The sequence below is a fragment of the Crinia signifera genome, chromosome 9 (assembly GCF_055691185.1).
Source record: "Crinia signifera chromosome 9, ASM5569118v1, whole genome shotgun sequence".
Lineage (NCBI taxonomy): Eukaryota > Metazoa > Chordata > Amphibia > Anura > Myobatrachidae > Crinia > Crinia signifera.
In genome coordinates this window covers 34,267,952-34,292,183 of record NC_139225.1, presented here as the reverse complement: position 1 = coordinate 34,292,183, position 24,232 = coordinate 34,267,952, and the positions used below count along the sequence as shown (strand labels likewise).

General features: G+C 47.7%; 1 protein-coding gene across 2 annotated transcripts in view; it reads right to left on the bottom strand.

Annotated features, from left to right (window-relative positions):
• The window catches only part of ITIH6 (inter-alpha-trypsin inhibitor heavy chain family member 6), a 74,197-nt gene that overhangs the window by 11,551 nt on the left and 38,414 nt on the right, over window positions 1-24,232 (bottom strand). For both annotated transcript variants that reach the window (XM_083158787.1, XM_083158788.1), the window contains exons 8-13: window positions 22,616-22,787; window positions 17,109-18,620; window positions 14,287-14,316; window positions 11,251-11,307; window positions 7,746-7,790; window positions 6,434-6,547 (exon numbers count right to left, since the gene is read on the bottom strand). In XM_083158787.1, coding sequence (XP_083014913.1) covers window positions 6,434-6,547; window positions 7,746-7,790; window positions 11,251-11,307; window positions 14,287-14,316; window positions 17,109-18,620; window positions 22,616-22,787 — 1,930 coding nt within the window. The remainder of the gene's footprint in view (window positions 1-6,433; window positions 6,548-7,745; window positions 7,791-11,250; window positions 11,308-14,286; window positions 14,317-17,108; window positions 18,621-22,615; window positions 22,788-24,232) is intronic.

Here is a 24,232-nt window from a genome sequence, read left to right as displayed (position 1 = left end):
CCAAGGGTATTCACAAAGATAATGTCAGTAATGGCGGCGGTGCTGAGGCTCAGGGGAATCACAGTAATACCCTATTTGGACGATCTCCTGTTCAAAGCAGAGTCAGCAGCCATGCTGCAGAGTCACTTGGCAGAGGCCATCAGTTTTTTGCAGGCTCACGGCTGGATTTTAAATTTGCAAAAATCTCAGTTGGTACCGTCACAAAGGCTCCAATTCTTGGGAGTCATACTGGAGACCCATCCTTATCGGGTATTCCTCCCGGAGGTAAAGGCCAGGGATCTGGTCACCCTAGTCCAGGAGATTCTCAGGGCTCAGAGCATTTCAGTATGGAGGTGCCTCAAGCTCCTGGGGAAGATGGTGGCGTCATTCGAGACGCTTCAATTTGCCAGGTTCCACTCTCGGGGGTTCCAATGGAACATTTTGTCAGCCTGGTCAGGAAACACTTTGACCATGAAATCCGAGATGATAGTGCTGTCTTCGGACACCCGAGAATCCTTGAAATGGTGGACAGAAGTAGATTCCCTTCAGTGGGGTCGGTCATTACAGACCTGGGACTGGTTGATAGTAACTACCGACGCCAGTCTCAGGGGCTGGGGGGCAATAGTCCTGGATCTCAGGCTTCAGGGCCTGTGGACGGCAGAGGAATCAGCGTAACCAATCAACATCTTGGAGCTGAGAGCTGTCTGGAAAGTGATTTCCTTGGCGGGAGACAGGTTACAGAACCTCCCTTTGAGGATTCAGACCGACAATGCCACAGCTGTGGCGTATCTGAATCACCAGGGAGGTACACGCAGCAGATTGGCCATGTGGGAGGTGTCCAGAATCTTCCTATGGGCGGAACAGAATGTTCCAGCTGTATCGGCTATATTCATCCCAGGAATAGAGAATATAGAAGCCGACTTCCTGAGCAGGGAGGAGCTCAAGGAAGGGGAATGGAGCTTACACCCTCAGGTGTTTCACCAAATCACTTCGATGTGGGGAACTCCGGATGTGGACCTGATGGCATCCAGGATCAACTGTCAAGTGCCCAGGTTCTATGCCAGAACAAGGGATCCACTAGCGGAGGCAGTGGATGCCATGACTATTCACTGGCAGGGAGATCTCCTTTATGCATTCCCACCAGTACCAATGTTACCGAGACTTCTGAAGAAAATACAGGGGCAGAAGGTTCCAGTGATCTTAGTGGCCCCAGATTGGCCAAGGAGGTCCTGGTACTCGAGGCTTCAGAGGTTGTCTGTGGACTCATGGCGTCTACCTCTGAGACCAGACCTTCTAAGACAAGGCCCATTCAATCATCTGGATTCAGATCGATTGATTTTGACGGCCTGGCTATTGAAACCACCATTTTGAAAAGAAAAGGGTTTTCTGAGGCAGTAGTACAGACGATGATAAAAGCCAGAAAAGCTGTATCTTCGGCAAATTATTATAGAGTCTGGAAGACTTACATTCGATGGTGTGAGAGAAGAAAGGCTCATACTTCTCATTTTAAGCTATCAAGAATGATGGAATTCTTACAAGATGGTTTTTCATCGGGCCTAAGCCTTCAGTCACTGAAGGTGCAGATTTCGGCCTTGTCCATCTATTTCCAGAAAAAGATAGCCATTTTGCCGGAAATTCAAACCTTTTTACAAGGAGTATCCAGGTTGAAACCTCCATACAAGCAACCAGTAGCACCTTGGGATCTATCACTGGTTTTGGAATGCCTTCAAAAGGCACCTTTTGAACCTTTAAGGTCGGCTGACTTTAAGTTTCTCACGTGGAAGCTAGTGTTTTTGTTAGCAGTAGCATCTGCTAAAAGAGTTTCAGAATTGGGAGCTTTGTCATGTAAATCTCCCTTCTTAATTTTTCATGATGACAGGGCTGTTTTAAGAACAGTGCCTCAGTTTTTACCGAAGGTGGTATCTACCTTCCATTTAAATCAGGAGATAGTTCTACCTGTGTTTCAACCCCCAGAGGGTTCTAAGAAAAGGGACAAGTTGAGAACTTTGGATGTTGTGCGTGCCTTACGCATATATGTGGACAGAGTGAAGAGTGTCAGGAAGACTGACACATTGTTGGTATTGTATGACGTACACAAAATTGGTTGGCCTGCATCTAAGCAGACTATTGCTAGGTGGTTGCGGTCTGTGATAGCCTTTGCATACACCAAAGTGGGTAGACCAGTACCGGCCAAAATAAATGCGCATACCACCAGGTCAGTTGCCACCTCTTGGGCGGTTCGACATGGGGCCACAGCTGAGCAGGTTTGCAGAGCTGCCACTTGGTCATCTGTTCACACATTTGCCAAATTCTATAGATTCCATGAGTTCGCGTCGGAGGACGCATCATTCGGGCGAGCAGTGCTGAGAGCTGCAGACCTGAGCGTACCCTCCCAAAGGACCGGCTCTGGAACGTCCCAGTGTTGAGCTGTGTCACCAGGACCATTGAAAGAGAAAAAGGGATTTTTGTAAGAACTTACCGTTCGAATCCCTTTCTCTGATATGGTCCTGGTGACACAGCGATCCCTCCCTTACGCTCAGTAAGTATGCCAGAAGTTTCATGATGTTCATGTTAAAATGGTTAAAAGTTAACAGTTTTCTGTTATAAAATGTGCATATAATATGTGCAGGCGTTTGTACTGAGTTAATGTATTCCAGTGGCTTTGAAAGATTGAACTGAAGAGTCCAGGGATGCAGTAGGGGAGGAGCCTACCCTCTAAAACTTTAGGATAGGTGCCTGGCTCCTTCGAACCCTCCTACATCCCAGTGTTGAGCTGTGTCACCAGGACCATATCAGAGAAAGGGATTCGAACGGTAAGTTCTTACAAAAATCCCTTTTTACATTCCATCATTATGACAAAACAATATAACAGTACAGAGCAACACTTGAATCAGGTGCCATCTATTGTATTCCCCCCATAGAGGTCTTCAGCCTTTTATTATTTAGGATGTAATTGTATCAAATAAATGTGAGGTAATAGATTGACCCTAGGTCAGTGGTTCCCAAACTGTGTGCTGTGGCACCCTGGGGTACCTTGGGGGACTTGCAAGGGTGCCAGGGATTAGTGGCCCATAGCTAATTCAATTATTTATGGCCAATGTAATTTGTGGAACGACAAAAGTTAATCCTGTATATTACTCCATAACTAAGGATGACATTTAGGGCAGTATTCAATGAGAAAAGTTCTCCGTGTTTTGTGGAGAATTTGTGCTTTTTTCGCCTTGGACGGAGCATTTTGCTCTCCAAAAGCGAGCAACCCTATTCAATGTGAAATGTTCTCCGTCTTTCTAAGTGATTTTCGCCGTCTCTCTCCGTGTAGAAATTCTCCATCTTTTGATGGAGAGCGGGAATGTGAACTTTTAATCTAAAAGGGTTTTGTATTTAATTTTGGTGTCAAAAAATCAGGTTTTTTTTTCTGTGAAGGGGCATGTTATTTTTATTCATGTGCTTATAGTAATTTTTTTTTTTTTTTTTTTACACAGTGCAGCCAGCAGGGGGCCGGAGCGCTCGAGCCGCTCATTAGATATTCATATATTCACTGCACCCGTATGCACGTTCGGGTGCAGTGAATACTGGGTCCCCCGCTGGCTATAGGGGGGGGCAGCCTGTGCTGCCTGGGTCCCAGGGGGGCCCCCTACCCTCACATATGTTCTGGGGCATCCAGGGAGACTTTAATCTCCCTGGATGCCACGTCCCACGGCTCCCTGTCAGCTCCCTGCCGCGGACGCTCGTCCGCTGCAGGGGTTAAGACTCGCCGCGAGTGGCGGCGAGTCTTAAATACGTTGAATAGTGGGAGCAGGAGGCTCCGGAACACGGAGAGTGCATGGCGAGAGAAAAAATCTCTCGCCATGCACGGAGAATTTTCTACGTTGAATACTGCCCTTAGACACAAATCACTGAATATTCTGTCTGACTTTCTCAATGTAAAACACTTGGCCTAGGGGTGCCGTGTCACAAATTCTGATACTCCTGGGTGCAGTGATTCAAAAAAGTTTGGGAAGCACAATAAGGGAATAAGGGCTGCCACTAGGAATTTCGGGGCCCGAGACTGATTTCCAGTCCGGGCCCCCCTCCACTTATCCCCCCCCCCCTCTTCACTTACCGCCAGACTCCTGAGTCCTGCTCCAAGTCCCTTATCCCCAGCTGGCAGGTCCCAAAGTTCAGGCTTCTTCAATGCAGGATGCCGGCGGCCAATTAAAATGCAGCACCAGATGGTGAGCCAATCAGAGCTCGTGTACCGGCAGCCGCTCTGATTGGCTAATGGTACATGAGCTCTGGTTGGCTCAAAAGCCGGTGCAGCAATTGAATTGGCCACCTGCGTGCTGCATTGAAGAAGACTGTGCTTCGGGACCTGCACCGAGCGCAGCGCAGGAGCACAGCAGAGGCAGTTGGGGGGGGGAGGTTGCAGTGGGCAAAATGAGACGGGGGCCCGGGACAGCTGCACCCACAGCACCCCCCTGTCGGTGGCCCTGAGGGAGCACACACACCAGACTCTGGAAATATCTCAGACTGTAGTATAACGTTCACCAAAGCTTTGTATCTTACTTCTATTATTTGCTTATAACGGGGCAGATGTATTAAGCCTTAACAAGAGATAAATGCAAGGGTGATAAGGAGAGATAAACGTCCAGCCAATCACCTGCTAACTACCATGTTACAGGCTGTGTTTGAAAAAAGTTAGTAAGGAGCTGATTGGCTGGATGTTTATCTCTCTCTATCACCCGTGCATTTATCTCTTGTTAAGGCTTAATACATCTGCCCCATTCAGGGGCAAACGCAGGATTTTCAGAAGGGGGTTTCCAGAGAGGGGCGGAGCAAAGCACGGAGATGGACACTTAGGTGACCCGGTATATGCCGGGTCAGTTAAAGTATTATAGATAGACCAAATGTATATAAATAATAATAATGATATACACACACATATATATATATATATATATACACATACATACATACATAACAGCAGTGTAGACCCCTGGGCATAGCAATGTATTGGGGCCCCTTCCTATCCTCCAGCGGTAGGGGTGGGGGGTGCTATGAGCGGAAGCTTTGATGTTCCGCAGGTGGTAGGGGGTATTGTATCAACCGCTCAGCATGTAGGGCATGGATCAGTAATTTCCACTAATTAACCCTTTACTGCACAGATGGTGGGAGATGGGGTGGGAGAAGGGGGCATTGGGCTGAATGAAGGGGCCCTGATACATAACTTCCAGGGTGGTAGAGGATGTTTAATACGCAGAGGAGAGGTTTACAGTGGAGTGGGCTTATTATTCATAATTTTCAGGCGGGAGGACAGCTTGCTTGACTGCAGATATCTCCAGTTCCCGGAATTAAAAACTAGAGAATCCCACCTACCAAATGGTATTGGGGACTAGGGGATCAGAGTTCAGGAGGCAGAGCAATCTGCCAACGAGAATATAAAACTACATGGCGTGTGGAGCTGGAGCAGTAACCAGCTGCTGGAAGGCTGATATCTCTGGTTCTTGGCACAGTAGAGACAAGCTACTAGTGTTCATCAAAGGGGGAGAGTCCCAGCTTTTGGAATATAAGTCAGACAGAACCTGAAATATCTGACTGGGAAGAGCAATTAACAGGCTTGGATGGGGACCACTGTTTTGAAGTCAGATATCTCCGGTTCCCCAGGGCCGATATTTTAAATTCTAGTGCCCATGGAAAGAGGGGACCCTCCGCTTTTAGTCTAGGGCTCATAGATTCCTGGGGGGGTTTCTGGGTACTCAGAAACCCCCTGCGTGCGCTACTGCCATTATCTCTTGACTGCAGTCTGTTCCTTAAGTTTCACTGAGTGTATCATAGTTCCAGCTACCCTCTGCATTTAATCAGCTCCTTGTCCTCATAGTCTTGCCAGGTATCCCTGCCCCTCCTCTCTATCCAGCCAGATCTACTATAAAACCAATGAAGCTTAAGCTTCCGGCCCCCAATCCTGGAGTTTCCCTGAGGAAACTTTTTCCGGAGTGAATTTAAAGAAAATAAAAATCGATGCAGTTTTTAAGTGTGTGTCTTGTATCTGTGAATTCAACATGGTGGTTGGCATCATCTATCATATTGATGGTGCATGTGTGCTTTCAACTTGATGTCAGTCAGCTGACTAGACATCAATGATTCAAAATCATTGATGCTTTATGCCCGATGTTAAATACTCTTATTATCAATGGGGAGAACCAAATGGTTTCCCTCCGTTAATGGTATAGACCCATCAGATGTTTTTTTTCCTTTGGGGCACAGAACATACAGACACAAATGAAAGCCCCTCCTACAGGCTATGATTGGCCTGCGGGCAAGTCGATTAAAAGAACTGGAAAGACTCAATGACAGCTCTGGGTCACACCTCTTGTATTTAGCAATTTTCAACCTCCTGTTTATGAAAGTACAATTTTAATAATTTACAGATAACAATGCTTTGGGGAAAAAGCAGAAACTAATACGTGAATCATACCTGTATCAGGATCAGAGAGGAGCCTGAGAATGTCTCCTGGACGCCCATCTAGGGTGAAACACAACTTTTCTCGGATCTGAGGCAAATTCACCACAAAGTGAGGATCTCCATCAACTGTGGCGGGCAGAACATTAAATCAACTTCAGCAGATAATTATATGTGGTTGCAAGATAAATAATATTCTTTACTCACTGGGCAACTATGCAAACACAGAGCTTTGTAAACGCTTTAATGCTCTTGCATGTTCTGCAACATAAGTTATAGGATTGGGATTCAGACTGTGGGCTCGATTTATACCTGCGAGTGTTTAGAACCAGTGAGCAAGTGGCTGCCAGCCCGCCGAACACCCCCCCCCCCCCCCTTCCCCATCCCTTCCCCACCACTGTGCAGGGCTAAGAACAGATGTGTACAGGTGCCACTCAGGAAAAATCATGGTGAGTTTGAAAAAGGTGTGCTCCCTACCACCAGTGCTGTGCCTAAACGCGTGCATAGGGGGTCGTGCGATCGAGAAGGGCCCCGTTTTTCCCCTAACCCCTCTCAGCCATACGGCCGAAGAGGGGAAAATAGGGAACAGTGGGTCCTCTTCACCGAAGCTTAGAGAGACCCTCATTCCTCAACCCCCGGAAGGGTTAGGACGGTGGGTCCTCCGCACCCGAAGGTTTGGAGAGACCCGCAGTAGACTTCCCTCCACCTTGCGGCTCGGGGTCGTCCTCGAGGGGGGCCAAAGCTCTCCCCAAAAGGCAAGAGCTTCAGGCACATTGGGGAAGTGGAAGGCCCATAAGGGTCAACCACACAACCCAAAAAAATGTGACACACTACAGAAAACGTGTAAAAGTGCACAAACGTTCTCTTCACCAGGCTCAATACATCTGCCCCTCTGTGAGCAAAGCGTATAAAGAGAAATATATCTCTCAGCGGCGTAACTATAAAATTTGCACTCCCCATCGGGAAATTTCGGCCTCCCGTGAAATAAAAACCCCTCCCCCCAATCCTGCTTTACCCTGCCGTCGCCAGGTCTGTGGCCGGAACCGGCAGATCTGCTTGTCTGCAGTCCCTGCGTTCCTCTTGGTTGGCTCCTGCTAATGAAAATTTCCATCACAATATGACAAGTAGATCTGCGGGTCCCAGCGGCAGCAAGCAGAGGGGTAGGGCAGACTGGTTCTGGCAGCAGTGTAGTGCATCGATAGCCCCCAGACCCCGGCGCCCAAACTTATTCAGAGCCTCCCTGCGACCATGGTGTCTGCAGGGCTATTGTTACGCCACTGATATCTCTGTATTTGCATTCCAGCAGGGCGTAGATGCAAGAACTCACCCGAGGACATGAAAGTCTGCAGCCCAGGCACACCAGCAGGTACCCCTATAAGACATGTAAAGTGTAAATTAGGAATGGTATAGTACAGTCATCTGATACAGCTGAACAGTGGCGCTAAGTCTTATATTATTTATCTTATAGCAGACTGAAATGAAACCTTTGTTCTTAGATCCAGACTACATAGTGCTTGCATTTGTGAAAGCACAAGATCCTTTCCTTTCAACTCCATTGTAAGTAAGTATGGGTTCCTAACTACATTTGCACCATTGTATGGGTTACTAACTACATTTACACCATTGTATGGTTTACTAACTACATTTACACCATTGTATGGGTATGGGTTACTAACTACAGTTACCATTGTATGGGTTACTAACTACATATACACCATTGTATGGGTATGGGTTACTAACTACATTTACACCATTGTATGGGTTACTAACTACATTTACACCATTGTATGGGTTACTAACTACATTTACACCATTGTATGGTTTACTAACTACATTTACACCATTGTATGGGTATGGGTTACTAACTACAGTTACCATTGTATGGGTTACTAACTACATATACACCATTGTATGGGTATGAGTTACTAACTACATTTACACCATTGTATAAGTATGGGTTACTAACTACATTTACACCATTGTATAAGTATGGGTTACTAACTACATTTACACCATTGTATAAGTATGGGTTACTAACTACATTTACACCATTGTATAAGTATGGGTTACGAACTACATTTACACCATTGTATAAGTATGGGTTACTAACTACATTTACACCATTGTATAAGTATGGGTTACTAACTACATTTACACCATTGTATAAGTATGGGTTACGAACTACATTTACAGTCAAAACGACAGAACTACATAACAGTGATGTCAGCACTGAAAGGAGAAACACTTGAATTGCTTCATCAAGTGCCATCTAGTGGCCACCAGCGTGCAAAACACTTGAATTCTCCCTATAGAGGTGAGGATCAGAGTTAGCCTTTGATTATATAGGATTAGTGGAGAGTATTTAGTGATTCCTTGTGTGAAATCAAATGGCACCAGTATGGGGTAAGGGCACTGGAATGTAATCTTTGTTCCATCACATACTGATGACCTGTAACACAAGACCAATGTGCTATTGTCCCTGCTAAGCAGGAAGGCCTTGGAATATTATACATTGTATTACACTAATGTGAAATACCTGCTGATGTTGCTAATTATGTAGCTTCCATAGAAGAAACTTCTCTGTGTTAATAATAATCTTAGGTAATGCCTATTGTTAACTAATATATGTATTCTGTATATGTATAATATATGTATATGTATTCTGGGGCTAAATCAAGCTAGTTTAGCAGTTTGCTCAGTAGGGTGGCCTGCTTGACGCTGGAGGGTTATTTGGTCAGGACTGATTTAAATATCTTTTCCTGGTTTTCCTGTGAGCAGGCCACCCCACTGATGAAGTTTTTTGGGGTGTAGACTGCTGATTCGATCCCATCCACTCACTGCCAGCAGGGGCAGTGAAGGGGAACCGTCTGTGCTTTCCTAGGAGCACTGAGAACTACATTCAGCTAGATGTTATAGCTAAAAGCCAGTGTTTCTCATAATATTGATATAGAATAGAATAGAATCAACTTTATTCCATTCCATTGAGACATTATACGCATTACATTGAGAGCATTTAGGCATCACTTGCGGGGATCACATGCCCGCCGAGCTGCGCAGCGCCTAGGCAGCCATCAGCGGCGCCACTGGTCATTGCGGCAGCCATGTAGGTAGCAATATAAGCAGGGACAGTACATTTATCACATAGGGAACATGTACCTGCCGAGCTGCGCAGAGCCTAGGCAGCCATCAGCGGCGCCACTGGTCATTGCGGCAGCCAGGTAGGTAGCAATATAAGCAGGAACAGTACATTTTTCACATAGGGAACATGTACCCGCCGAGCTGCACAGCGCCTAGGCAGCCATCACCGGCGCCACTGGTTGTTGCGGCAGCCAGGTAGATAGCAATATAAGCAGGGACAGTACATTTATTACACAGGGAAGTTGTACCTGCCGAGCTGCACAGTGCCTAGGCAACCATCGGCGGCGCCACTGGTCGCTGCAGCAGCCTGGTAGGTAGCAATATAAGCAGGGACAGTACAGTTAAACAGGGACAGTACAGTTAAGCAGGGACAGTACAGTTAACACATGATACAGGGGGGGTAAAGTCAGTGAGGCCGGGGGAGAGTCAGTGGAGGGGGGGGGAGGGTGCGGAGCTGCCGCAGGGTTACCCGGGGCTGGTGCGGCCTTTTGGCGGGGATGGATCCTACCGGCCTCTGGATGAATTGCCGGGGGTCCCCCTGGCTGATCTGCCTCCTGTCCTAGCTGGGGGGGATGGGTCCCTTCTCACCGGGTCCGCTAATCTTCTTTTGCCCGGCACCCCTGCGTCCATAGGGCAGTGGAGGTGGTCCTAGGGTGTCGTCCCCCCCCCGGCCGGTGGTGTTGCCGGGGGCATCCGCTCACTTCTCGGCCACGATGCGCCACTTGGTCCAGGCCTCAATTCTCCGGAGGCCGCATTCAGCTCGGCGGGTCCCTTGGGGGAGGCAGAGGGGTTGAGTGGCGCCTGTGGGATGATTACACACCCGCCGAGTGCAGGTGAACTGCGGCGGGCGCGTGGGTCAGTCTTCTCCCAGCTCCGGCCGCATCGTCCTCGGCTTGCAGCGCACGCTTCCCTTCTCCTCTTCCTCGGTCCACCACTGCCTGCCCGCCTCCTCTGCCTCTGTCCTCTCCGCTGCACGCTGCTCCTGAGGCCAGGGATGGTGGAGCTCCGTGGATGGGGGATGGATCTCCACGTGCATGCGACCATCCCCGGCCTCTTCCGGAATATCATGTGGTTTGTAAGCCCACACTGAGGAAAATTATAGTACGAGTCCAGTGTTTTTAGGACGATCTGGTATTTGCCTTTGTCTTTTATTATATTAAAAAGGTTATAATACTATGAAGAGATATATTTATATAGCGCCATCTTCTTCCCTGTATAGGGTCAGTGACTATAACATTCGCCAATAACATTCGTTTTCACACAGAGGGGGGCAGGCAGGAGGAGGACAGGGGGTTGGCGCATGGCGTGCCCAGAAAAACACTGTGTGTCACTATGCGAATGCAGGCGGGTCAAAGCCTGCCCCATTCTCTGACATTTTTGAGACAAATAAAAGTCAGTGTATTATCTGATGGTCGGCGACCATTGAATGATTTTTTTCCCGTACACTCGTATGTCGAATGGAATTGTCAGGGTACATACCCATACGCATGCTTTCGAGGGGGGGGCAGGGGGCATGTGTACGTTCGCCCGGCAGGCTGCGTTAAGCAGCTCAGTAAGCAGTGAACCACTGCTGCTTAGCGAGCGGTACTGAATCAGGCCCAATGTTCATGTCTAACTCTATATAAGAAACCAGCAGTAGAGCAAACGTGAGTGATCCCTGCACAAACTTATACATTGATCCTTACAATACTCACCATCATAATCAATGTCTGGTTCCAAGAAGGGGTCCACAATTAAAGCATAATCAGAATCTGTAAAAGTATAGAAAATGACAGCAGTCTTCCACCTTACAACAGATAGTTATTTTGCTCTGTAAATAAGGTTCTAGGCAATTGGTTTCAATTCAGTTGTTAGAGTTCTACAAGCCCTGTTCTCCTTTGCTAGCTCATATGCCAGAGAGAATGCAGATACTACCACCATGAAAAGGGCACTATTAAATAATGGACAGTACCTCCCAGAAATTGTAGACATGACATAAGATCAGCATTTTGAATATCGACACACTGCCAACAGTTGATTTTAACTGATTTTAGAGTTATGGGGCATACACATGGTTCGAATTGGACACATTTTTGATTCAATTTTGCTTATAGGAGCAAAATCGAATCGGAATCAAATCTAAATCAAACAGTGTTAACTGCCTTCGATCATATTCGATCCCGATGGATGGCACCGAGATATTGATATTGATCAATACTGATCTGGAAAATCGAAGGCAGAGTAATGCTGCCCCCCCCTCCCCCCCCCGCGCACCGTCCTCGCGCGGTCTGTCCCTCCCTCCTGTTCGGTGCCGGCATCAACCGGGTCCCGGCGGTCGTCGATATCTTATGGGTATCAATGGCCGCTGCATCGAACCATGGCCCTCATTCAGGTTCATGCGCTCGCATGCACATTCGCAAGCACTCTTACAAAAAAAACCACACGCACACATCGGGCGAAGGCACGCCTATAGTGCTTGCGAAATCATTTGCACGCAACCATACTAAAAAGGGGGGTGGACTATCATTGCGCGTACGTGTAACTGGTCGCTCACACCCACACATTTTCGTACGCACACTCACCACAGTCTGCTAACGAACATGCTCTACTCCCCAAATGTTAGCAAACCAAATACTAGTATGCACGCAGCCAGGGCCGGTGCTAGGGTGTCCGGCGCCCTCCTGCAAACCATACATTTTGCGCCCTTTCACATTGCAGGCACTAATGGTTCCCATACACGCTGCGAGAATCGCATACGTTATGGGCTAGATCGCATCACACAGCATGCATGCAATGTGTGTGCGATGTGATCCGAAAGCAGTACAAAAAGAATATGCAGCACATTACACCCCTCTCGTGACTGAGGGGGAAAGGAGGGGAGAGAAGGAGGAGATGGAAGAAGAGGGGAGGAGATAGAGGGGGCGGAGTGTTCAGGACTGGCTGGGGCACTGGCACAGCACACTGAGAAGAGGGAAGGAAGGGGAGGCAGCGCTGCTGCCTGTTCATCATTTGATTGTCAACTGACAGACGCAGGGAGCAATGGGTAGGGGGTGAATCCGGACATTCATCCAGGCATTCACAGACAGCGCTACATTCCTCAGCGCAAGTGTCCGTGAGGAAGAGGGGGCAGGTCGCAGGAGGAAGACAGTGTGTGCGCGGTGCAGGGAGATGCTTAGCCTCTCCATACTGCCGCCTGCTGTCAGACAGGCGCTGTGGGCGGCGTGCAGGAGGCAGTGACAGTGAGGGCTGAGGCAGCTTTAGCAGAGCAGGGAGGGAGACAGTGCCTTTTCAGCATGGCACCTCCCTGCTTTGCAGGAGCTGCTGAGTGGGTAGCGCCGGCCCTGCACGCAGCAAACATCCTCTCACACATCAATGAAATCACATCACCCTCCTCAATTATTTCCATGTGCTGGATACAAGTTTGTATCTGGTAACACTTGATTGCTGTTGGTATGCAATCAGCAGTTGTGCTGAGTTCATTGTCTCCAGAAATCAACCATGTATTGGTGTCAATAGTGTGCAGGTGCCATTTATTTACCCATTGATTTAGCCATTTTGTGCGTGTGTTTGCTCCGTACGAATGAGCACATTACAAGGAGCAAGGTGTGCGAAACTAAAAACCTGCTTTGAGCTTGCGAAAAGGTTTGAGTTTGTGGGGAACAATCCCTCTTGCACTCATGCGAAAGCACACCCACCACTCATAGTGAACGCCCATGTGTACGCCCAGTTTTGCTCATTATAATGGTCGCGCCCATGCTAACGCCCACTGCACGCCTACTACCTATGCACTCGTTCGCACGGAGAAATCTACTCTGAAGATTGCTTGCGAGTACTTTTTTATTAGATTGCACATGCGCAGTGCGTTAGCTGCACATGCGCAATGGGGGTAGCAGGGTGAAACGTGCGAATTCGCATGCGTACGCACCAATGTGAATAAGGGCCCATGTGTACGCCCCATTAGGGTTAGGCATAGTATTAGAGTTAAGGAGCATACTCAAGGTGAGATTTTGGCGATTGTATAATTTTGACTATTCAATTTGCCTTGAACTTCCCAGAGCCCAGAACCATACAATATTGACTATATTTAGTTAGGATTTTGACTACATTTACTTTCGATTTTGACTATACTAGAACACTACACTGTATACAATATAGTCCAAATTGGCTATTTTTTATTATGATGCCGATTCCATGGGGCTGCACATTGGCATCGCAAGCTGTATACAGACTGTGTGATTTGTGCTAACTTTTGTTTTGATTACTATATATTACTATATAGTCAAAATCGTAAGCTGAAATCCCACCGTGTGTATGCACCTTTAGGGTTAGTGTTAAGGCCTCCATAAACTTGTGCGATTTTGCCCGATTTTGATGCATTGGGCCAATAAATCGGATGAAAACTGTCAAAACGCATGTGTTTAAGCTCTGACCTGTGGTCCTGTGCGCATCAAATCAGAGGCCTTAGATCACAAGAGCGGCACCATAGGGATCGCCCTTGTTGGGATCGCATGACAAAAGGTCTGCATACAAAATATATTGCAGGTGATTCTGCCACCCGAGTAATTGCCAGGCGGTTCAAGTGGCTCGGATGCGACTTGTCCCCTCGGGGAAGTTGCATTAGTGTATTGGGGCTTTTGTTCAGAGCTCCATGGAAAACCCATTGACAACATTCTGGTGTCGATATTCTACACATCGGTTATTTCACACTTGTCGCGTGTACAATGTAAGGCAGGATAAGGGGCAGTACTTACCATCTGTAGAATATGTTTCATGACTGCCCCCTGTAAAGAACACAATTATGAGTTTAACTTTTAAATTTAGTTCAGCAGTTTAAAAAAAAAAAAAAAAACACAAGAAACCAGTTGAACTCATTTGTAAGGAATTTGTATGCTCAACGGCAGGGGTGACCAAACCGGTCCCCGAGATCTGCCAACAGGTCCTGTTTTCCAGGCCACCTGTGGATCTGTAATTTAGATGTGTCATTTAGGAATGACCACACCTGTATACTGGCAAGGTTGTCTGGAAAACCTGAACTGTAGGCAGTGGTGTAGCTAGGTGCCACGGCGCCCGGAGCAAGGGCATGTTTCGCGCCCCCCCCCCTCCCCCCCCCCAATTTGTAGTAGGTGAGGCTCCTGCACAGTGAAAAGTGGGCAGGGACCAATTATATATTATACCACACACCGTAATGCCCATTGGACATTTTAGTGAACTTTGTAATTCAAATTACACATAAGCCCACACGATGCCCATGATATACTATATAACACTCCACAATGCCCATGACATACTATATAACACTCCGCAATGCCCATGACATGCTATATAACACTCCGCAATGCCCGTGACATACTATATAACACTCCACAATGCCCATGACATACTATATAACACTCCGCAATGCCCATGACATACTATATACTGTAACACTCCGCAATGCCCATCACATACTATATAACACACTGCAATGCCCATGACATACTATATAACACTCCGCAATGCGCGTGACATACTATATAACACTGCGCAATGCCCATGACATACCATATAACACTCTGCAATGCCCATTACATACTATATAACACTCCGCAATGCCCATGACATACTATATAACACACCGCAATGTCCATTACATACTATATAACACTCCGCAATGCCCATGACATACCATATAACACTGCGCAATGCCCATGACATACCATATAACACTGCGCAATGCCCATGACATACCATATAACACTCCGCAATGCCCATTACATACTATATAACACTCCGCAATGCCCATGACATACCATATAACACTGCGCAATGCCCATGACATACCATATAACACTCCGCAATGCCCATTACATACTATATAACACTCCGCAATGCCCATGACATACTATATAACACTGCGCAATGCCCATGACATACTATATAACACTCCGTAATGCCCATTACATACTATATAACATTCCACAATGCCCATTACATACTATATAACACACTGTAATGCCCATTACATACTATATAACACTCCGCAATGCCCATGACATACCATATAACACTCCGCAATGCCCATTACATACTATATAACACTCCGCAATGCCCATGACATACTATATAACACTCCACAATGCCCATGACATACTATAAAACACTCCGCAATGCCCATGACATACTATATAACACTCCGCAATGCCCATGACATACTATATAACACTCCGCAATGCCCATGACATACTATATAACACTCCGCAATGCCCATGACATACTATAAAACACTCCGCAATGCCCATGACATACTATATAACACTCCGCAATGCCCATGACATACTATATAACACTCCGCAATGCCCATGACATACTATATAACACTCCGCAATGCCCATTACATACAACACACCATAATGCCGATTACACATTTGACACATAAGTGCCACTTACCTCAATGCCAGGGGCTTCATGCTCAATGCCAAGGGGCTTCATGCTCAATGCAAGGGGCTTGATGCTCGATGCCAAGGGGGCAGTAGGGTGCAGCAGGGTGGGCGGGTGCAGTAGGATGCAGCAGGGTGGGTGCGTGAGTGCAGTAGGATGCAGCAGGGTGGGTGGGTGAGTGCAGTAGGATGCAGCAGGGTGGGTGGGTGGCTGCAGTAGGATGGGTTTGTGGGTGCAGCAGGGTGGGTGGGTTATGTGGTTAGGAGGGTGAGTGCAGCAGGGTGGTTGCAGCAGGGTGGGAGTACACCATAGTTAGACAGCCAGCCGCCCCCCCTGCCTGTGCTGACAGAGTCGATGCACTGCAGCATGTGTGCTGTGAGTGTGCACCCCTCCTCTCTCCTCCCCCCTGCCAGTGTGCACAGCCCGCCCGCGCTCACGGCTCTCTGCTCTGTGTCCGGGAGAGAGATGCGGCGGCTATGTAAAATTCATATCTGCCGCTGGACCGCTAGCCAATAGGCGCTCGCGGTCCAGCAGCCATCAGTTGATTGGCTGCTGGACCGCAAGCGCCCATTGGCTAGCGGTCCAGCGGGACCCATGAATTTTTACATAGCAGCAGCGAGCAGTGTTCATGTTCAGCATGTACCTGACGGAGCCTGTCACCGGACGGAGCAGGGAAGCTGTCACCGGACGGAGCAGGGAAGCTAGCTAGCTGGCGGGCGAGCGGGGAAGCGGGCGGGCGGGGGAGCTGGCTGGCGAGCGAGAGGGTGAGCTGGCGGTGCCACAGCACAGCTCCGGCGCCATGCAATCTTCCTGCGCCCGGAGCGTGTGCTCCGCCGGCTCCGCCCTCGCTACGCCTCTGACTGTAGGTAGATCACAGAGGCCAGCTGTGCTCTATGGTCTTCCTTAATGGAAGTGGTTTTAATATACTCAGGGGATATGTATCAAGGGATCCGGTCAATAGTGTCTAGGTTGACAGTCAATAAGTGGACCACTATTGGATGACACATAAACACAAGATAAAATGTACGTACAGTATATATGTGCCTAGCACGTCCCCATATCCCCCTCCACTGCTTGGACGGAGCTGCAACCCAGGGATTGAAGCTGTCACTGCTTCATATTAATTAAGTATGTGATCCAATAATATCAAACGTACCAGTGATTTGTTCAAAATAGCTGTAAACAGGGGGAGGGTTCAGGGATTCGACATATGTTGGATACGTGTATAGGCCAGACAGTAGCTCTGCATCATGGGGGAGAATAAGAAGTCTCAGGGAAGTGGGGTTCACAGGTTCTTCAGTGGGAATCCGAGTATGTTCAGACTCTTCCACTAGATCTCCCAGTGGGTCATCAGGATTCATTGTGGTGGCATAAGAGGAGGTAGAGATCCCCTGCACAGTTTTCGCCGCTGGGGCTGTAGAAGTTCTGCTTGGAACCACAGAGCTTGACGGAGCTTCAGAGCTCAAGAAAGTGGTAGTAGGTTTTTCTGTGCTAGGTATTATTGTTCCTGTAGGCACAGTGTTTAGGTGAAGTGTGCTGGTGGATGATAAAGGGGTATTGTGTCGGAAACTTGAATGGGTAGTTGGGAATGATCTGGCTAACAAAGCCATAGTTGTAATCTTCTCCATGGTATTTGTTGTGGGCATTCCAGGGGTGGCATTTGGTTGGCCTCTGGTTCCTATACCATGAGAAGTTGTTGCCTTTGAAGTGGTTGGTCTTATTGTGCTCATCTTGGCAGTCACTGGAAGCTTAGGACTTTTAGTGGTCGGTCTTTTAGGTCGGGCTGGTGGAGTGGACTTGGCTATCAGAGAAGCAGTAGTAACGGTTACTGTAGTATGGGAAGGTGTAGCGGCAGGAAGAGTTGTAGTACTAGGTACTGAAGTGACTGTGGTAGTTTTTGGGTCATCAGGTTTCACTACAATCAGGGAAGTGACCGGCGTCACAAAGTTATATTTCAGAGATAAATTGGTAGCCTTTTCAGTAAGTATCTTCCTAGCTATGGTGTCATTAGCCTTGATCCTGGCCTGCAACAAATCCTGAATGGTGAAATAAGCCCAAAGCCTCTGTACAAACCACTGGATATCATCCACGTTGCCTGAACATCCAAAGCCAGATTGGGTGGCATTGTCCTCCAAGGAGATATCATTTTCTAAGCTTATCTTCTCTTTCTGGTCATGAGCAGTCATTCTCACCTGAAGGTTCTTGGTGCCCGATTTCAGCTTTCCTGCAACCACCAACTCCGACCCCTCAAAAAAATTGGGGAAAAGGGTCTGTGTCACATTTTGAACCACTTCTCCATGGTAAGCCAGCTCAATATCGAAAAGGAGGGGACTTGCAATCTCATCATAAAAGCCCTTGAGTTGCAGTGTGGCATCAGAATACTCATAGATGCGCCGTGCTATGCCGCGGTTTTCCAGGGACAGCCGGCGCATGAGGTTGTAGTCAGCATCTTCACCGAAGGCTAGGCAAAAGAGGGAGACCGTGCCTTTGAGGGCTTTTTGTGCATTTTCCAGGATGCGGGTAGAAGACGTGACCCCTGAGGTGGCTTCTCCATCGGTTAGGAATATGACCAGAGGGATCTTCTGTTTCATTCCACCTTTCTCCAATTTAGCAGATGTCTGGTTAAAGATGGAAGCAGCAGCCAGTATTGCAGCATTGATATCGGTCCCTGAAGAAAGACACACTATTAGTTCTTCTTTCTATGGATTGCCCATGGTTTTAAACTAATCATTATGCTAAATTATACAAAAGCAGAACAAGAACTGGGGTGTTTTATTCTTTTACTATTCTTTTTTAATTCAATTTATAAAAACAATGTCTTACCTTTGCAACTTTTGATATTTAAAAAATATTCCCAAATAATGGGGCAATTCAGACTTGCTCATTAAGCTGCATTTTTTCAGAGCCTAGAAAGCAGGTTAACACCACCCTGACGAATGCACTTACCACCCCTTTGGCAGCCCGAATCCCCTTTGCTGCGCTGCAAATGGCTGTGTATGCTTACACATCCACTCCCAAGTGCCCGCATAGAGGAAAAACCTTTGACGGCTACTTCCCATCGAAGGATTTATCGTGATGTGACATCAACCACCCACCCTGAGCAGACAGGGGAAGGCATGCATTTCCTGTGGCCCTTTCAGCATTTCTATGGGCGTGCACACTGTTTTTGTGGGCGTGCCCATGAAACGCTGGATGTCCACCCTGGAACACTCCCTGCCTGTCAATCACTGTGCAAGAAAGTCTGAATCAGCCCCTAAGTGTGTTGTTATAGAGTTTAATATGTGGGTGGAAAAAAAATGTATAAGGTTTTGCAGCAGTGCTGATTTCAGATGCCTCCTAGTACAGTCATCCAGGCTCAGAGACTGACCAACCAGGAGCATGCATAGCACACTGTAATGGACTGTAGGCTGAGCTCCAAGACACGATTGTTCTAAGTGTAATGTAGGGTACACACCAGGACGACCCGCTCACGATGCACATCGTGAGCGGGTCGTCAGTGTCTCGTCCGACCCGCTCACGGTGACGCGGGGGGGCACGACCCGCTCACGATGTGCACCGTGAGCAGGTCCGATCCGATGGCGACCCGCACCCGGCTGTATGGTCGTCATTGAGATCCTACCTGCAGCAGGTAGGATCTCAATAACGACCGACCGACCCGTGGGACCGCGCATCGGATCGGTATCGGTCCACACCAGGTCAGAAAAGGGCCCAATCAGCACACAATCTACATCCAATTGATTGGAATTGGATCTAGATTGTGGGGATCGGGCCCTAGTCGTCCTGGTGTGTACCCAGCATTAGGATGCTCAAGTGCAGCGTACTCCAGAGCCCTGGGACACTTAGTGCCTTGTTTAAAGTTGTATACAAAGTAAAGTGTGTGCCAAATAAGTACAAATAATGCAGAAGAAGTATACAACAGTAAATGAGACCCTTAATTTACATACCCAATGCTTCTTTCCCAGGACCTAGCAATGATGTCATGGAGCTCATCTTGGTACCTGTGGAGCTACTGTAGAACTAAATATGCGAGCATGCCTTGTCTTAGTTTTCCTATTTGGCCATGCTCATACCTCCCAACAGTCCCTATTTTAGCGGGACAGTCCCGATTATTAGGGCCTGTCCCGCTGTCCCTCCCGCGGCCGGCGGTATCCCGGGTCCGGCGACCAGAAAGTTGGGAGGTATGCATGCTGAAACTACTGCAAGGCATGCTGGGATGTTTCATTCATCCACAGCCGGATGGCCGCTTATTGTCCCATCGCGGCCATCAAATGCACTAAAAAACGGGTGCGACACGATGCCCGCGATTTCCCATAGGGAACAATGTTAAAAGTGTGATTGGACCCGATTTTACTGTTCAATGCTTCAATGCCCGCGATTTTTCCATAGGAAACAATGTTAAATGGGCCACAGAGCCCAAATAGTCCCCCTGAACTCTGAAATGGCCCCCACAATTGTTAACGCCACCCCACGATCAACGTGAACCCGAAGCGTGGCGAGCGCAGCGAGCCCGCGAGGGGCGTCGGTACGCGTCCTCCGACCTTTTCCTACCCCCACTATCCACGTCGGCGTGGAGTTGAGAATAGAATAGTGTGGCGAGCGCAGCGAGCCACCGAGCCCGAAGCGTGGCGAGCGCAGCGAGCCCCACGAGGGGCCGCGGATACCTTCACAGGTAAACGCGTCCCTTCGCGGGCTTCACAGGTATCCGCGTCCGCTCGCCACGCTTCCGGCTCGGTGGCTCGCTGCGCTCGCCACACTATTCTATTCTCAACTCCACGCCGACGTGGATAGTGGGGGTATGAAAAGGTCGGAGGACGCGTACCGCCGCCCCTCGCGGGCTCACTGCGCTCGCCACGCTTCGGGTTCACGTTGATCGTGGGGTGGCGTTAACAATTGTGGGGGCCATTTAAGACTTCAGGGGGACTATTAGGGCTCTGTGTCCCATTTAACATTGTTTCCTATGGAAAAATCGCGGGCATTGAGGCATTGAACACTAAAATCGCGTCCAATCACACTTTTAACATTGATCCTTATGGGAAATCGCGGGCATCGCGTCGCACCCGTTTTTTTTACCCCCGATGACTGCGATGGACATCGTGGGCGCCGTTCTAGGTAAAGAGTACCAACACTTTTACATGGCAGCCACCTGCATCTAGATGTCCGGGCAAAAGACGATATGCAGCAGACAGTAACTGAAAAGCTGCTGGAGATAACCTATACCGAACGTTAAGGAAACAATTATTGCTATTCCTTAATAAAATGGGAATTCATTAAATAAAATTGCAAACAGAAACTTACATGAGCACACAAAATGTATGCACTAGGCCCTTATTCAGATCTGATCGCAGTACAAATTTGTTCTCAAAATAGGCAAAACCATGTGCACTGCAGGTGGGGCAGATGTAACATGTGCAGAGAGAGGTAAATTTGGGTGGGGTGTGTTGAAACTGAAATTGGAATTGTAGTGTAAAAATAATGCAGTCAGTATTTACCCTGCACAGAAACAAAATAACTCACACAAATCTAACTCTCTCTATAAATGTTACATCTGCCCCACCTGCAGCCCACATGGTTTTGCCCATTTTGAGAACAAATTTGTACTGCGATCAGATCTGAATAAGGACCTATGGGTGTGAGCTGTGAAGATTGACAAAACTACAACTCCTGGCTCTACCTTGCGGGTGGGTAGGAGTCATTTAGGTTGATATGCATTGGATCGACCACTGAAGGTTGATAGACCTTAGCTCGACACCTGAAATAGGTCGACAGGTTTAGAATGTCGACACAAGCATTAGGTTGACAATGGGAAAGTTTACATGATTTTTTCAAGTTTTCCCCTGAATGTCGACATAGTATAAGTGTACCGCTGCTCTCGCCATACTTTGGGCACTCTATTTTATTCTCCCACCACACCGTAGGGCAGTGGTAGCCAACTACGGCTCCTCGAGAGCTACCAACAGTTCACATTTTCCAGACAACCTAGCTGCTGCACAGGTGCATTCATTACTAGCTGAAAACATTTTCAAAGATCCACAGGTGGAGCTAATTACTTCACTTCTGTGAGGAGATCTGGAAAACATTAACTGTTGGTAGATCTCGAGGACTGGAGTTGGCTACCCCAGCCGTAGGGTATGGTAGGGTATTGAAATACCCTGTCAACCTTACCCAAGTTGACCCATTTCAGATATTGATCTAAGACCTAATGCATGTCGGCCGTAACAGGGTTGACCTATTGACCTTATACCATGGGGGAGGGGGGGGGGGGCATCAAGCACAGGGAATGTTGGGTCCCTCCCTGCGATGAGACTGCAAACACTTGCTGTTATGTGGGTGCATATAGCATAGTGCTGGCATATTAAGAGTAGCCCCATGGCTGCGCTTCCAAGCTGCAAAGCCAGTCACTGGGCCACCATCTTTAGGGTAGCACCCTAACCCGAAATGCTGTGACAATGCCATGAAAATGCTGCATCGATGTCCCCCTGTCGGCCCTTGAACTGCAGTCGCAGTTTTGTGAATGCGACCGCAGCTTCAGGGCTACTGCAGACTAACCAGCGAATGTAGCTGAAGTAGCCCCAATGTCTGCACAATATACATCCATGTGCATTTCTGTAGCGCTAAAGATACGCTTTTAATAAATCCTAGATGTTCCCAGTAGGTCGCACTTACATCCATCAGCTTCAATTTTATTCACATAGTCCTTAGCGCTCTTGATGTTCTGAACTGTGGCTTGGATGGAGGAGCCCGGCTTCCACACTTGTACCACATCCGAGAAGGTGATTATATTGAAGGAGTCATCTCGGTGGAGATCATTCAGGATAACATGCATTGCACTCTTGGTCTGAGTCGGCAGAGGATGTAAATAATGTTACGTATACTGCTGTGAGTGTAGACTTACAGCACAATTAAACACCTCTATTTATGATATCCATTTCTTTTATTTAAAGGCAAGCACACTTGTTACTACATTAAAGGCAGACATTTTGTGGGTGGAGCCATACAAAATACAGGCTAGATATAGTTTTTTAGTCAGTACCTCAGTGCGAGCCACGATAAACGGGTGACTATGTACCATAACAGCTGATAACACATCGCTTGACCTTACAGTTGAGACAATGGGGGTTATTTTGGTTCACTCTTTCTGACAAATTCCTTCTTAGATGGACAAAACCATGTGCACTGCAGGTGGGGCAGATGTTACTTGTGCAGAGAGAATTCGATTTGGGTGGGGTTTTACTTCAAAGTAAAATCTATACTGCAGTGTAAAAATAAAGCAGTCAGAAAAAAAATAACTCACCCAAATCTAATTATCTCTGCACATGTTACAGCTGCCCCCCTGCAGTGCACATGGTTTTGTCCATCTAAGAAGGATTTTGTCAGAAAGAGCGAACTAGAATAAGGCCCAATGGGCGGTATTCAATGAGCCTGATTCGCCATGTTTTTATGGCGAATTTGTGCTGTTTGGCGAATTTTTGACAAAAACGGTAAATCACCCTATTCAATGACCACATGGCGAATACATTTGAAGGTTTTTTTCGCCATGATTCACCGAGTAGGAATCGCTATCTTTTTATGGAGAAGTGGAATGTGAACTTTTAAAATAAAGTGTTTTGTTTTTTACATTTGGTGTCTAAAAATCAGGAATTTTATTCTGAGGAGGGGCATGCTACTTTTATTCATGTGCTGTAAGCACATGAATATATATTTAATTTAAAAAAAAAAAAAAAAAAATTTTTTTTTTTTTACACAGCAGCCAGCAGGGGGCGCCGGAGCAGAGCCGCTCATTACATATTCATACTGTATATTCACTGCACCCGATGTTACGATCGGGTATAGTGAATATATACACTCCCCTGCTGGCACTCCCGGGGGGCAGCCTGTGCTGCCTGGCACCCGGGGAGCCCACCTGCCCCCCACAAACGTTCAGGGGCAGGCAGAGAGACTTCCATCTCTCTGCCTGGCACCCTCCTCAGGCTCCCTGCGGCATTCGCCGCAGGAGCTCATATTCGCCTCTCAGGGGCAGCGAGCCCCTGACACGTTGAATACCGGAGCCCGCTGGCTCCGGAACGTGGCGAATGTGCAGCGAATCCTAAAAAGGATTCGCTGCACCTCGCAGGTATTCACATTGAATACCGCCCAATGGCATGTCTCTGCAGAAGCAAATACCCCTTAAGACTAATTCAAACTTAATTGCAGGACAAATTTGTTCTAAAAATTTGCAAAACCATGCTGCACTACAGGTGGGGCAGATGTAACATGAGCAGAGAGAGTTAGATTCTGTGCAGA